We start from the raw sequence: 15,595 nt of genomic DNA on the forward strand, positions 1-15,595 counted from the left end.
TAGCACCTTCACCATCTGTTCCTTTTGTTATTTGCATGCACTATCTACTCCTTCTTCTCTACATTTTTGCCTGTTCTAGCCTCCTTGAATTAGTCAACCTGCTTCTTGAATTAGTCAACTCTGTCTATAAAATGGGTGATGGTAGGAATTAAGTGATTCACGTATATAAAAGTGTCTTACCAGGTTGCTCAATAAATGTTGACCTGTCTCTCTTTTTTCCTGCCTGTTTTCCCTATCCTACTCTTTACTTAATGGTAGTCCAGTGAGATATAGACATAAATATAGATATGTATCACTGAATATATGAATATGAATGAAATAGTCATAAATAAAACAGCAGTGTTAATTAAGTTAAGCCGTTGGGATTCACACTGGTCCTTCTAGGATTTGTTTGTGACTAACATTAATGGCCAGTTGAGGAGCATACTATCTAAAGAATACAGGGTCTAGGTGAGACAGCAGATCTGAATTTGAATCATAGCTCCAGAACTTACCGTCTGATAAGTTAGCATACTCTCTTAAACCTAATTTTCTTATCAGAAAATTGGAAATCATAAGATACCATATATAAAGGATAATATTTAATGGGACACTCTGTATAAAGAGCTTAGGACAATACTAAACACATAGCCAGCACTAATAAATGTTAGCTGTAATTATTGTGCAAGAGATGAGTTTGTGTATAATACCATATTCACTTAATAATATAAATAACTTAAAACAAGCGTGTTACTAACATTATCTTTATTTTAAAATCACTGCATTTATGAGCTAAAATGCAGGGGCAAGAGTGAAGGAAGATTTATTGTATTAATCCATTTCACTCCTACCATGCTTCTGCTCTGCTTTACACATCAGATAGCTGGAGTTTAGGGGTATTCCTGGAAAAAAATCTGAAGGTTAATGTGTATCATCTACATGCTCCAGAGCATAAGCATATTGCTGGCTGGTCAGATCAAGGTGAAACACAGTGGAATAAGCCTACTCTGGCCACACCTCTATTTGAAAGACTACCTGGGGGTGGGGGGTACTGAAGCATAGCTATTTTAACAAATAGGAGTAGGAGTGATTAATTACTTTTTACTGTCATTCAACAGCTTGTCACCTAGGAAGTAACCTCATTTCTCCAATTCCCATAAATTTAATAGAGGTCACATAGTGGCCTACTTGGCTGAAAAGCATTGCTCCTGAAACCCTGATGGTACTTTTAAGTCTGCTGATGTGTGAACATAATTCTCTGCATCTCTTAGCCCCACACACTCTGTCTCTCCCAGGGAGACACTTTAGTAGATCTATGTGGCACCATGTGGAAAGTTACAAGTGATGAGCTCTCTGATTCATTCCTCTTTCATGTAATAAGATGATAGAAAATTTAAAACCAATGGGTGTTATTCTATAGTGTAGAGCTTCTTTCCACTCTGTTAAAGGAGTGTAAAAAGATATTTATTGATATGTAAAACTATTAGTAATGAGACCCTTGTAGTGAACATCTAGTTTGGTATCTAAAAGGAATTTTAAAGATCTCATTTAAAGATTTGCAGGCTAAGATGGTGGTTAGCTGTTGTGCCTAAATTTTTGCCTTCCAGATGCATTAACCCAGATGAAGAGATTTCTAAAACACAAAATAATTGCAAAAATGTGCTAGACACCAGGTGGAATTTCAAAAAAACAAAAGGAAGAACAGATGATAAAAAGTGGATTGTTGTCTGTATCTATTGCATTCCCAACTCAGAGACACAGGGGCTTTTGTAACTAGAATGCTAGCAGTCCCCAGCTTTGGTCAAGGGCTCATTTGGGGGATTCTCAGTGCTATTTCATCCCGTAATTCCACTATTAATACCTCTCTTTTAATGTATATGCATAAGTGTTAATCACTTTAGCATTTGAGAAATGGAAATTGACAAGCAGTAATTTATTTCACCTTGAGATATGAAGTTGATGAGAAGAGGTGAAAAAGCAGTGAACTCTGGAGGTTAAATTTGGTTTTATTTCATTTTCCCTTCCAATTCTCCTGGGAAGGACAATTCTACGTGAAGTTCTAACAGCACCACAGTGAACTACAAAGGCAGCCAAGAAGAAGCCACCAACCAATCTCAAGCAAACATTTTACTTGGACCAGTCTCTTATACAAAGACAGGCCTTTGGAAATATTGTACATGGTATGAAAGAAAGGGAAGCATTAAACTCAGGTGGAATCCAGAAAACATATTTTCCAAAAAAAAAAAAAAAATTCATTGGAAGTTGCAATGAGAAAGTCTACACGATGTCTAACAGAGGTGCTAGGTACTAAAATTTAAAAAAAATGTAGTGGACAGAATAATTTAGGACAATGAGCCAGATGTAGAGAAAAGAAAACATCCCATTAAAAAAAAATCAGTACTGATAAATGGATAAAGAAGATGTGGTATATACGTACAATGGAATATTACTCATCAATCAAAAAGAATAAAATGTAGCCATTTGCACATCGTGAATGGAACTGGAGTGTATTATGCTAAGTGAAATAAGTCAGTCAGAAAAGACAAATACCATATGATTTCACTCATTTAAGGAATATAAGAAACAAAACAGAGGAACATAGGGGAAGGGAAGGAAAATAAAATAAGAGGGGCCATAAGAGACTCTTAAACATAGAGAACAAACTGAGGGTTGATGGAGGGAGGTGGATGGGGAGATGGGCTACATGAGTGATGAACATCGAAGAGGGCACTTGTCATGATGAGCACGGGTTGTTATATATATATATACATAAGTGATGAATCACTAAATTCTATTCTTGAAACTAATACTTCACTATATGTAACTGATTTGAATCTAAAAATAAATACATAAATTAATTAATTAAAATAAAAGAATTTTAAAAAACCAGTTCTAGCCTTTGCTACTAACTGGGCAAATCATTAGAGCTCTTTCAGCATAGGCTTTAACACCTGCCAAATGAGGCAAATTATTTTATCTACTTCATGGAGATACTAAGAAGTTAAATGTAACTATATACTTAACAAATGTTTTAGAAATTATCAAAATTCATTAGTAATGGAGTCTTTAATATCTTTCATATTTTTAGAAATTGTCCACATTTCTGACTTGATTTTGTAACTTGTTCTTTACTTATTGCTTCTAGTTTAAAATTCATTTTGCAATTTAATTTTTTATTTTTTATAATTTTATTTCTTCCAGTCCCCTAGTCTCACTTTTTCAAAATTAATCAAAGAATACCACGTCTTAAAATTATCTTTCATATTTTGATTCAAGAGAATACCTTCAGGATTCACTGTTGGGCTTTTCACTTTCTCTATTTTTGGCTCCGCTCTTTCTAGATTGACTTTATTCTCAGACACACAGTTGTTCATTGTAGCAAAAAAAGATCTCTCAACACTGCACTTATGCAGTTGTAACATCTGTATCTTGAAAGGGCTACCACATGGGATAGAAGCAGTTCTCTGAAGTAGTTTAAATCTGTAGAATGGGAAAAGAAATGCAGAACATTTCAAAACACCAGGCTTCTATGACTGAGCTCATAGAAATTAACAAGAAAAATAGTGAGAACATTGAAGACCATACAAGTGTAAAGGATCTGCGTAGAGAATCCATCAATAATGAAATATAAATGACTAACAAAAATGTAAAAAAGTTTTAGTCTTATAAGTAAGCGAAGTAAGTAGTAAAGTTTTAAAGGATACTGGGGTGCCTGGGTGGCTCAGTTGGTTAAGGTCAGACTCTTGATTTCGTCTTGGGTCATGATCTCACAGTCCGTGGGAGTAAGCCTTGCATTGGGTGTCATGCTGCTGACAGTGAGGAGCCTGCTTAGGTTTCTCTCTCTCCCTCTCTTTCTGCCCCTCCTGTGTTTGCACTCTCTCTCTCTCTCAAAATAAATAAATAAACTTTACAAAGAAAAAAAAAGAATACTAATGAGCCCACAGTGTCTTAAATAGCTGTTGGCAAAGAGATGGAAATAAAAGCTATGATTTTTTTTTCCTGAGTGAATCACAGAAGCATACAACAAACTTACATGTAGGAAAAACTAAAATAAATGAACTATGTATTTAGCTAAACAAAGTGAAAGTTAGTGAAAGAACTGCAGGAAAAACAGAAAGAAAAACAAAATCAAAGGAAAGCAAGAGAGAAAAAATAGCCAACATAAAAACCAAAATCAATAAATTAGAAAGCAGAATAGGAGAATTAATAAATTAATCTAAGAGTTTGTTGGTTTTAGGGAAAACAAAATAGTCAAACTTCTGGCAATTCTAGCTAAGAATAAACAAAACAAAGCTACATGGTACAGATAATGAAAGAAATGACACCACTAATAACACAGACATTTAAAATGTTCTAAGAATATAATGTTCTTCACTGTAATGACATTTTAAAATCTGAGTGAAACTAATAATTCTCTAGGAAAATATAAATTAATATAATTGATGCAAAACATTGAAAATCTGAACAGAATAATAATCAAATAAGAAAAAAGAGGTGAAAGGAACTGGGTTCAAATTGTTTTCAACTATTTATTTCAAAACATTCCACAACATTGGAAAAGATAGGAATCTTTCTAGTTTGTTTTACAAAGCTAGCATAAACCTGATATAAAAACATGATAAGCATAACTCAGATTACATATTTGGAAAGGAATCAAATTATATATTTGCTAAATAAAAATAGGTCAAGAAGAATTAGAACAGCCCAATTTAAAAATGAATAAAATTTAGGGGTGTCTGTGTGGCTCAGTCAGTTAAGTGTCTGACTTTGTCTCAGGTAATGATCTCATGGTTTGTGAGTTCGAGCCCCACATCCAGCTCACTGCTGTCAGTGCAAGGCCCACTTCAGATCCTCTGACTCTCTCTCTGTCCCTCCTCCACTCACTCTCTCTTTCAAAAATAAGTAAACATTTAAAAACTTTTCCGAAAGAGCACTTTTATAATCGAAATGTGGTTTTTTTGGATTGTGATGTATACTCCTGACTCAGCAGTTCCAGTATGTAAGAAAACATAATGACATACAGAATACAACAATTTGGAAATAATCAAATGTGTGGGCAAAGATGTATATACAAGGCTGTTCAATGTACATTATTTATGGCTCTGAGAACTTTCAATGCCATTAGAGAAATTTCTCACTGGAGAAAATATTGTATGGGGATCTAGTAAAATTGTGCCACCATCCAAAAAAATATGATATACATCTGTATTTATTAATGTCTATTATATATTCAAAGAAAGAAACAAAAAATCAGGTTACATAATATGGATAGTGAGAAATATAATTTTTGTAAATTGAAGGGTAAGGACTGATAGACCCATACAAATATCTAACAGTAACCATTTTTATTCTTTTAATCATTTTTTAAATAATAGAACTTGAATGTTTTTTTTCTCTTTATGACTTCTTAATTACCTAAATTTCTAATAGTTTAGTAGAGAGTTCTTTTCACTATCTGTGGTGAAGAACCAGTTCTGTTTCATTTTGTTTTTCTCCCAATCAGTTGTGGATTGATCTTTACTAAATACAGTAAAAATGAATTACTAGGAAAATGTGAAGTAAAAATAAGACAAAAATACAAAACCTACTTTTTTTATTATGAGATTCAACAGATATAATATTTCTCTGTTGAATTGGTATAAAAGTTTCTGAATATTTGTTCTCTGTTTCTTTCCTATTTCATCATAAATCAGTAGCTCATGGAATGACATTGTGTAGCACTAGTATGGTGATTAAAAGCACAGAGTCTAGGGCCAGACATCTAGGTAAAACTCCCAGTTACTAATTCTGTAGCCTGAGCAGATTACTTAAACTCTCTTAACTTCAGTTTCCTCATCTGTGAAATGAGCTTTATGGACCGAATGTTTATATCCACCCCTCCCCTACAATTCATATGTTGCAGCCTAATACCCAAGGTGATGGTATTAGGAGGTAAGCCTTTGGGGGTGATTTGGTTATGAGGGTACAGCCCTCACTAATGGGATTAGTGTCCTTACAGAAGAGACCCCAGTGAGTTCTCTGGCTATCTGCCATTCTGCCATGTGAGGTTACAATGAAAAGTCAGCCAGTCTACGATCAGAAAGAGGGCCTCAGCAGAACTGGACCATACTAGCACCCTGATCTTGGACTTCTCAGTCTTTTTTTTTTTTTTAAGTTTATTTATTTTTGAGACAGAGAGAGACAGAGCATGAACGGGGGAGGGGCAGAGAGAGAGGGAGACACAGAATCAGAAGCAGGCTCCAGGCTCTGAGCCATCAGCCCAGAGCCCGACGCGGGGCTCGAACTCACGGACCGCGAGATCGTGCCCTGAGCCGAAGTCGGACGCTTAACCGACTAAGCCACCCAGGTGCCCCTTGGACTTCTCAGTCTTAAGAACTGTGAGAGCTGACTGTTGGATACTTAAGCCACCCAGTCTATGGTATTTTATCATAGCATCCTAAACTAAGATAATGGGCATGAAAATAGTGCTTCGTATTGTGATTATTAAATGGGGTAATAGAGGGAGAACACTTAGAACATTGCTTGTAATTATTTAAGTACTATTTAAATACTTTCATTTGTTATCACTAGTATTGCTTTTGTAAAAAGAAGTAGAATTTAATAATGAGGAAAATAAAGCCAATGACATAGCAGTCAATATTGAGATGTTCCTAGAATGGAGAGGTAAAAAAAAAAAAAAAAAAAAAATCAGAAAACCTAGAGAGTAGAGACATAAGACACAACTTAAGAATTACTTTCTTAAGAAAGAAAACACAGCAGTTAGGATGAGACCAATAATCAAAGATGTAACCGAAGAAAAGTTTCAGAAGTTAAACAAAACTGAGTATGGAAACACAAAGAATGTACCTCTTTCTAGGTAAAGTAGATGAGAACAGAATACATCTGAACTTATGATAGCAATATTTTGAATTATAAGAAGATAGAAAAAATACAACATGCTTGAGGAAAAGGAAGAAATTTCAATACAGGAAGTTTTTAAAAATTATATCTGGTTTCATTTTTTAAAAGTGCTATGTTTTTTCTTCTCTGTCTGCTAAATACAAGAATATAAATGGAGAACTATGTATTTACAGAGAAACATTCATTTCATGTGTCAAGAAATGTATATTCAGCCATGTTAATTTGCATGTGTAATGTTAACAAAAATACATTCTCAGCTGTGCACTAGCTCAGAAAAGTTACCATTCACATAACCCCTCTTCAAAAAATTACTTGGAAAAAAACTACTTGGAAGTGGGTGCTAGCAAACTGAAAGATGATTAAGAAAAAAAATAAATAATGAGCTCATTATACAAAAGAACTTGCCAACTTCCCCTTGTGATTCCTGTCATTAAACACAGCCCTCATCTCATGGCAAATGTCCTCAGAGAAGAGTCCACAATGATGAGAATGTGGAAGGACTGATGCATCCTTTCACAATGGCTTCTGAATAAAACTTCAGAGCAAACCTCATTATGCGTTATTATTCCTCATTATAGGAATCAGTCTATAATTTGATGCAGAAAAAAAAGCCCTATAGAAAAGTCCCTCAGATATGATTTATCTTTCAAAACCCCAGTTAAACATGATTATAAGTGTGCTAAAAAGAAGGCAGGGGAGGGAAAAATTAGAGAGACATAAATACTAACATGATAATTCATTAGTTAAACTACTTTGAGATAATTGTACATTTGTTTGCAGTTGTAAGAAATAATTCAGAGATCCCATGTATTCTTTATACAGTTTTTCTCAATGGTAAGATCTTGTAAAATATAGTACAATATCACCACCAGAGTATTAGAATTGATACAATCTACCATTATTAAGATTTCTCTAGTTTTACTTGTACTCATGTGTGTGTATTGTGTGTATTTAGTTCTATGCAGTTTTAAGATTTGTAAGATGCATGTATTCGCCCACCAAAGTCAAGATATAATGCTGTTTGTTCTGTTGGCCTTTTATAACCGCAACACCCATCCCATTACTAACCACTAATCCCTCACAATATTAATCTGTTCTCTTTTCCTATAATTTTGCTATATAGTAATGTAGTATGTAACCCTTTGGGGTTGGCTTTTTTTCATTCAGCATAATTCTCTAGTAATTCATTTAAGTTGTTGTATCACTCTTTTTTCTTCTTATTGCAAAATAGTATCCATTCATCCATCGTATGTATGTACCACAGTTAAATCATTGACCCATTGAAGAACATCTAGGGTACTTGCAGTTTGGGGCTGATATGAATTAAGTTCTGTAAACATTCATGTATGGATTTTTGTGAACATTAATTTCTCTAGGATAAGTGCCCAGGAGTGCAATTATTGAGCTGTATAGTAGTTGCATGTTTATTTAGAAACTGCCATATTGGGGGCACCTGGGTGGCTCAGTTGGTTAAGCATCAGGCTCTTGGTTTCAGCTCAGGTCATGATCTCAGTTTGTGTGATTGGCTCTGCACTGACAGCACGAAGCTGGCTTGGGATTTCTCTCTCTGTCTCTCTCTCTCTCTCTGTCTCTCTCTCTGCCCCTCCCCTGCCTGTGCACACATGTGCACATTCTCTCTCTCTCTCTCAAACTAATTAAATAAACATGAAAAAAAATTTTTAAAGAAAAAACTAAACTGCTGTATTGTTTTTTCAAGTAGCTGTAGCATTTTACATTTCTGTCATCAGAGTGTGAATGATCTCGTTTCTCAGCTTTCTCAGCTTTTGGTATCATTACTATTTTTTATTTTATCCATTCTGTAGTTATAATTGGCAGTTTTAATTTGCAGTTCTCTAATGATTAATGATGGTGAACAGTAAACTGTCAAATATCTTGTATATGTTTATTTGTCATCTGTATGTCCTTCTTGGTGAAATGTCTATTCATGTTTTTTGCCCACTTTCAAAGTGGATTTTTTTTTCTATTGATGAGTTTTGATTCCATTATGGTCCAAAAATATATATTCTGAATGATTTCGGTGTTTTCAATTATGTTGAGGTTTGTTTTATGCCCCACAATATAGTCTGTATAGGTGACTTTTACATGGGTGCTTAAGAAAAATATGTATTCTGCTGTGATTAGGTGGTGTTGTTCAGATCTTCTGTGTCCTTGGTGATTTTCTTTAGAGTATTTTTAGTATTTGCTTATAGGGGGATATTGAAATACCCAACTATAATTTTTACATGAGTATATTTTAAATATGTTTTGGTTTTTTCATTGACAACATATAAAAAGAAGCAAAGCATATGAAAAAAGGGTACAAAAATTATATACAATATATAATTTATCATGATAAAAAAACATGAAAATTATGGAAAGAAAAATGCCAAAACAAATTTTTTCAATGTTTTTTTAATTATTGAAGTATAATTGACATACAATATTATATTAGTTGTAGGTGATTTGATGATTTCAGGTGACACAATGATTTGATATTTTTATATATTGTAAAATGATCACCACAGTAAGTCTAGTTAATATCCATCACCAGACATAGTTACAAATTTTTTTCTTGTGATGAGAACTTTTAAGATTTAACTTCTTCACAACTTTCATATATGCAATAATATTACTAACTATTGTCACCATGCTGTACATTACACCTCCATAAAGTTATTTATTTTGTAACTAGAAGTTTGTACCTTTTGATTCCTTTTAGCCACTTGCCCACATCCTGCCTCCCACATCTGGCAACCACCAATCTGTTCTCTGTATATATATTACCTTGGTTTTGGTTGTTGTTGTTCATTTTTTGTGATTTTGAGGTTCCACATTCAAGTGAGACAATACAGTTTTTGTCTTTGTCGGCCTTTCTTATTTCACTTAGTATAATACCCTCAAGATTTATCTATGTTACAAATGGCAAGATTTTACTCTTTTCATGGCTTTCATTTTAAAGCTTTCAGCTTTTCATCATTGAGTATGTTAGCTGCGTGCTTGAGTATGTTGAAGTACATTTCCTCCATACTCATTTTGTTGAGTTTTTATCATATACGGATATTGAATTTTGTCAGATACCTTTTCTGCATCTATTAAGATGGTAATGTGATTTTTAATTCTTCATTTTATTAATGTGATATATCACAATGATTGTATATGTTGAACCATCCTTGCATCCCTGGAATAAATCCCACGTAATCGAAGGTATATGATCCTTTTCATGTATTATTGAATTTGGTTTGCTAATGTTTTGTTGAGGATATTTACACCTGTGATTATCAGGGATATTAGAAATATGCCAAACATTAAAAGAAAAAGGTAGGGGGGAGCGTCTGGGTGGCTCAATCAATTGAGTGTCTGACTTTGGCTCAGGTCGTGATCTTACGGTTTGAGGGTTTGAGCCCTGCGTTGGGTTTTGTGCTGACAGCACAGGGTCTGCTTCGGATTCTTGGTCTCCCTCTCTTTCTGACCCTCTCCTGCTCATTTTCTCTCTCTCTCTCTCAAAAATGAATAAACATTAAAAAAGAAAGAAATATATCAAAAATTAATGGCAATTACACATTGTGATAGAGTTATGGATAAATTATTGTCTATCTTTAGATGTTTTTGTAACTCCAAAAACAATATAAAAACCTTGAAAATTATTTATTGGATGGATGACATGTACTCTTATTTGTGGATATTTGTTAACTAAAATAATGCATATTTTTCAAATTTATTATTCTTCCCTAGATCTTCAGGAATCACTCAAAATTATGTTTCAGAAATATAGTGGGCAAGCACTCATCATATAATATCCTAAAAGGGGGAGAACCCTATTAACAATATTAGTCTTGATAATGCTGATCTTAAATTAAAAAAAAAATACATGGTTGCATTTTAAGAATAAGACCCACAATATAATATTTAATATTGGCTATTTCTGCTCTTATGGGGATTTGTGTTATTTTTATAGGTTGTGTGTGTGTGTGTGTGTGTGTGTGTTAACATTTATTTGATTTTGAGAGACAGAGAGAGACCGCAGGAGCAGGGGAGGGGTGGAGAGAGAGGGAGACACAGAAGCCAAAGCAGGCTCCAGACTCCGAGCTGTCAGCACAGAGCCTGATGCGGAGCTTGAACCCACGAACCATGAGATCATGACCTGAGCCGAAGTCAGACGCTTAACCGACTGAACCACCTAAGCACCCCAATTTTTATCTGTATTTTTAAACAAACCTTGAAATTTCTTTATGACAAAATTTCTGAAAACAATTTTGATATTTATTTCTTAAGAGAACCTTGAGATATTTTAGAAAAAATGTTTTATAACTCCAAAGTATTATCTTGTTTTCAGAAAATTATCATATATATTTTATAAATATATATATTCTTATTAAAATTTGAACCCGTGATTCTAATTTACTACTGAAATTTTAATATTTAGCTTCTCATCAGAACAATAACTATACCCATAGGATTTTTCATTGTATTTTCCCTTAAATAATATTCTTTTAATTTGTCCATGCTTCATTGAAAAATATTTTAGTCTTCCTTTGGAAACAAAAAATTAATACCCAATAATAATATTTCCCAGTTCAAAGTCTCCTCACTGATGTGTTATCCAATAGTCTAAAAGTTTTTATTCTGTTGTGTTCATGACTTATTTTACCAAAGACTTACGTATATAATTTCAGGCAAATATTAGTTGAACAAAGTCACCTTTCCTGCATTCAACTCATACCACACTAAAGTCCTTTATCTTCTAGAGAAATAAAGTCTGTACAAATGTCTGCATATAAATTTAAAAATTCAGTAAAATATCTGGAATTTTTAAGCAATACTGATGCCAAACTTTTGTCTACATTTACCTATAATCCTACCTTTAATTTCAGCATATTTGATAACAATTTGCCTAATTGCAAGGCTTATTTCAAATAAGTCTAAAGGTTGATCATTTTCATTCTTATTCTGGCCTTCAATTTTATAGAAGTAGAGAATATCACCGTTGTTAGAAGACTGATCTCCTAACAACATTTATTCTTCACTTTCAGTGTTCGTAGAAAAAGCCTTTAATAGTCTGAAGGTCTATTTTTTGCCATGTAAGATCTGAATATCCTCATTGAGGTCATCCTGTAACTACTCCCTGAACAGCCCACACCTTCATCCCACAAAAAGTTTGCCTGAGGGGGCATCTGGGTGGCTGTCAGATTTCAGCTCAGCTGGGTGACTCTTGATTTCAGCTCAGTTCATGATCTCACAGTCCCAAGATAGCAGTCTGCAGCAGGCTCCTTGCTGGGTGTGAAGCCTGCTTGAGATTCTCTCTCTCTCTCTCTCTCTCTCTCTCTCTCTCTCTCCCTCTGCCCCTCCCACCCCCACACTCTCCACTCTATCAAAAAAAAAAAAAAAGTTTGCCTGAGAAAGGAGGCTTATCTGCTCCATCACATCAGAGAGGAACACAGACAGGAAGGGTCAAAGAATGCACTCAATGGGTGACTTGTTTGCTTATTGTTTTATTTGTGTAAGATTTTATATGAGGAATTCAGGAGGTTTGGGTATTTGAGACTTGAAAAAAGTGCTGATTTCATTTAGAAGATAAAGTTAATGAAGAAGGTCTAGAATTTTAATGCTTTGATATACTAACTAAACTACACAATTTTTACTCACTTCATTTTCTACTGATTTGGGCTTTATGAAGAGCTATTCCATTCAAAAATCTTTTTTTCCCCTGGAAGATTGTCCGTGTAGGTATTTCTAGGTCCTAAAGGATCAGATTGGCAGAAGGGAGATGCTATCCCAAGCTGCTATGTTCAAACTACAGTGCTTAAAGTATATTTCAAGATGTGTTTATAACCACCTTGACATTTGTGAGGGTCAGACTCAGGAATAGTTACTAAATCAGTGTTAAATGTTTTGTCTCTTTTATTACCAATTAATCGGGTGATCTTTATAAAACATCGAAACTAAGGTCATCCACAAATCGTCTTTCCTTTTTTTCTTCTAAAATAATTGAGAAAAAGGTTTTATAGTATGTACTTTGAGAATCCTTTTAAGAACATGAGTTAAATTTGTCTATTTTTCTAAAAGATAATTTGTTTTTTCTTAATTTTTAATGTTTATTTATTTTTGAGAGAGAGAGAGAGAGCGTGAATGGGGAAGGGGCAGAAAGAGAGAGGAAAACACAGAATCCGAAGCAGGCTCCAGGCTCTGAGCTGTCAGCACAGAACCTGACGCGGGGCTCGAACTCACAAACTGTGAGATCATGACCTGAGTCGAAGTCGGATGCTTAAACTGAGCCACCCAGGTGCCCCTCTAAAAGATAATTTGAAGGAAAGACGCTTATATTTGATCATGTATACATAGTTTTTACAGGAAAAGGGATAATAGCTTATATGTCTAAAGAGCTCTTATAATAAATAAGAGATTAACATGTCAATGGAAATAGGCAAGGGATTTAAAAAAATAGGAATTTACACAGAGCTAAAACCAGCCAAAATTCACTTTATCTTTTTTTAATTTTTATTTATTTGAGAGACAGAAAGGTGGTGGGGGGGGGGGAGGGGAGCAGAGGGTGAGAGAGAGACCCACAGAGTATCTTAAGCAGGCTATATGCTCAGTGTGGAGTCCAATGTGGGACTCCATCCCATGACTCTAGGATCATGACCTGAGCCGAAATCAAGAGCCCTACTCTCAACTGACTGAGACACTGAGGGACCCCAAAACTCATTTTAAAAAGACCTATCTAATGCAAATTAAAATATAAAGGTGGTAATATTTGTCTGGCAATTAGTATTAGATTTAATAAATATTTATTGACCAAATAAATGAAGTAACGGTTTTCACCAGATAGGAAAAAACTTTTAAATAATATGAATTCTCACAATTGACAGGATATCCAGACAAAAGATAATCGTATCAGGTAACTATCAATTCAAACTAGTGATATTAAACATCTAGACTCTAGATTTTATTTAAGCTTATAGCTTTTGGATAAAATTAAGAGAAATACATTTTAGAACAGAATATAGCCATTCTCAAACAAATTTCACTTTATTTTTTTTAACGTTTTTTATTTATTTTTGGGACAGAGAGAGACAGAGCATGAACGGGGGAGGGGCAGAGAGAGAGGGAGACACAGAATCAGAAGCAGGCTCCAGGCTCTGAGCCATCAGCCCAGAGCCTGACGCGGGGCTCGAACTCACGGACTGTGAGATCGTGACCTGAGCTGAAGTCGGACGCTTAACCGACTGAGCCACCCAGGCGCCCCACAAATTTCACTTTAAAAAATAGTTGACCATAATGTTAATGTAAATGATAAGCCAGTGTTGACTTAATCTATAAAAGAAAAATTAGTTTAAACTATATCATTTAAACAGTTTTTAGAATATAAGAAATTCTATATTAAGGTATTTATAAACAGATATTAATTCCAAATATTACTATCCCTCATGAGACAATTTTACCCAGTATATGGTCAGATGGAAATAGAAAAGAGCAAAAAAGCAGATATTCTGAATAAGGTCACTAAACAGAAAGTGGGGTTTCTTCTTCCCCATCAGCCTTAATTCCAAAGAACAGTAGAAAACTCTGAGGGGAAAACAAGTGCCAATCTATCGTTGTCATATTATTTACACTTCTTAATGTTTGGGGTTCTCCTAAAAAATTAATTATTTTCTTCATCTGCAGTTTATCTGTGGTGCCCAGAAACCACTGACTTCCTGGAATTTTTATTAAGAATTCCACATTCTTGCCATGTTTTTCAGATACTGTGGTCTCTGCCAATAAATTCTAATAAATTTTCACTTCTTTTCTTTCAATAACATCTTAGAGAATATGATTCAGACTCAAATTAATCACCGATCACGTTAATGGTTCCTAGGAGTTTACTTCTGATACCCCTTATTATATTAAATCAGACTTGATAGTGTGCTAGATCATTGCTCTGCTGGGTTTTCATAAAAGTACTGGTATTTAATATGATTTATACCTGGTTTTCTGTTAATATCTTTGCTTATTATATGCTTTATTTTTAAAATAGACATTCTCAGCAAATGGCATCCTCTTAAAATATATCATTCTTTTAAAATGTTTTACAGGAAGCATTTTGCAGTAAAATGTGTTACTTATTTTATATTATAGTCACATAATAGTGAATAGGAATAGTTTATTTAATTTATAATCAAAAAATTAATATTTAACTGATATTTTGGAAAAAGTATGCATACATATATGTGTTTTGCTTATATAAAAGATCAATTATATGCCAAGATTATCAGGAAATTTAAAGTTTTGTTTTTGTTTTTTTTTTTTAATTTTAAGCTATGTAGCAAAGGGGCAGCTCTGGGAAAACCATTTGAAGCATCTGCTGAAGATATAGCAAGTGTGGCAAGTTTCATTGAGACAAAGCTTGTTACATGCTATCTACGCATGAGGAAACCCGACCTTGCCCTGAATCATGCACACAGGTAAAATGAAGTATTAATGGCTACAAGTAAACGCTGTTCATGCAAGCAAAGGGCACTATGTGAGCTTGTATTATCAACTTCCATTTCATTTAAATTTAAAGACAAAACAAAAAACATTTCTTTAGTACTTGATTTATTTTAAACTAGATAATGATAAAGAGGACAAAGGGCATCTTAAACCCTAATGGAAGAAATAAACACACAACTACACATAATGCAGGTCAAAATAAAAAGGCAGATATCTGGAGTAGCAAATTACTACAGGAAGCGAGGAA

The 15,595-nt window shown here is 34.1% G+C and overlaps 1 protein-coding gene across 2 annotated transcripts in view; it reads left to right on the forward strand.

Moving 5' to 3' along the window:
• SPATA16 (spermatogenesis associated 16) overlaps positions 1-15,595 on the forward strand; it is a 241,648-nt gene that overhangs the window by 62,650 nt on the left and 163,403 nt on the right. For both annotated transcript variants that reach the window (XM_015088572.3, XM_015088571.3), the window contains exon 3: positions 15,175-15,320. In XM_015088572.3, coding sequence (XP_014944058.1) covers positions 15,175-15,320 — 146 coding nt within the window. The remainder of the gene's footprint in view (positions 1-15,174; positions 15,321-15,595) is intronic.

This window comes from Acinonyx jubatus, chromosome C2 (genome assembly GCF_027475565.1).
Source record: "Acinonyx jubatus isolate Ajub_Pintada_27869175 chromosome C2, VMU_Ajub_asm_v1.0, whole genome shotgun sequence".
Taxonomy (NCBI): Eukaryota; Metazoa; Chordata; class Mammalia; order Carnivora; family Felidae; genus Acinonyx; species Acinonyx jubatus.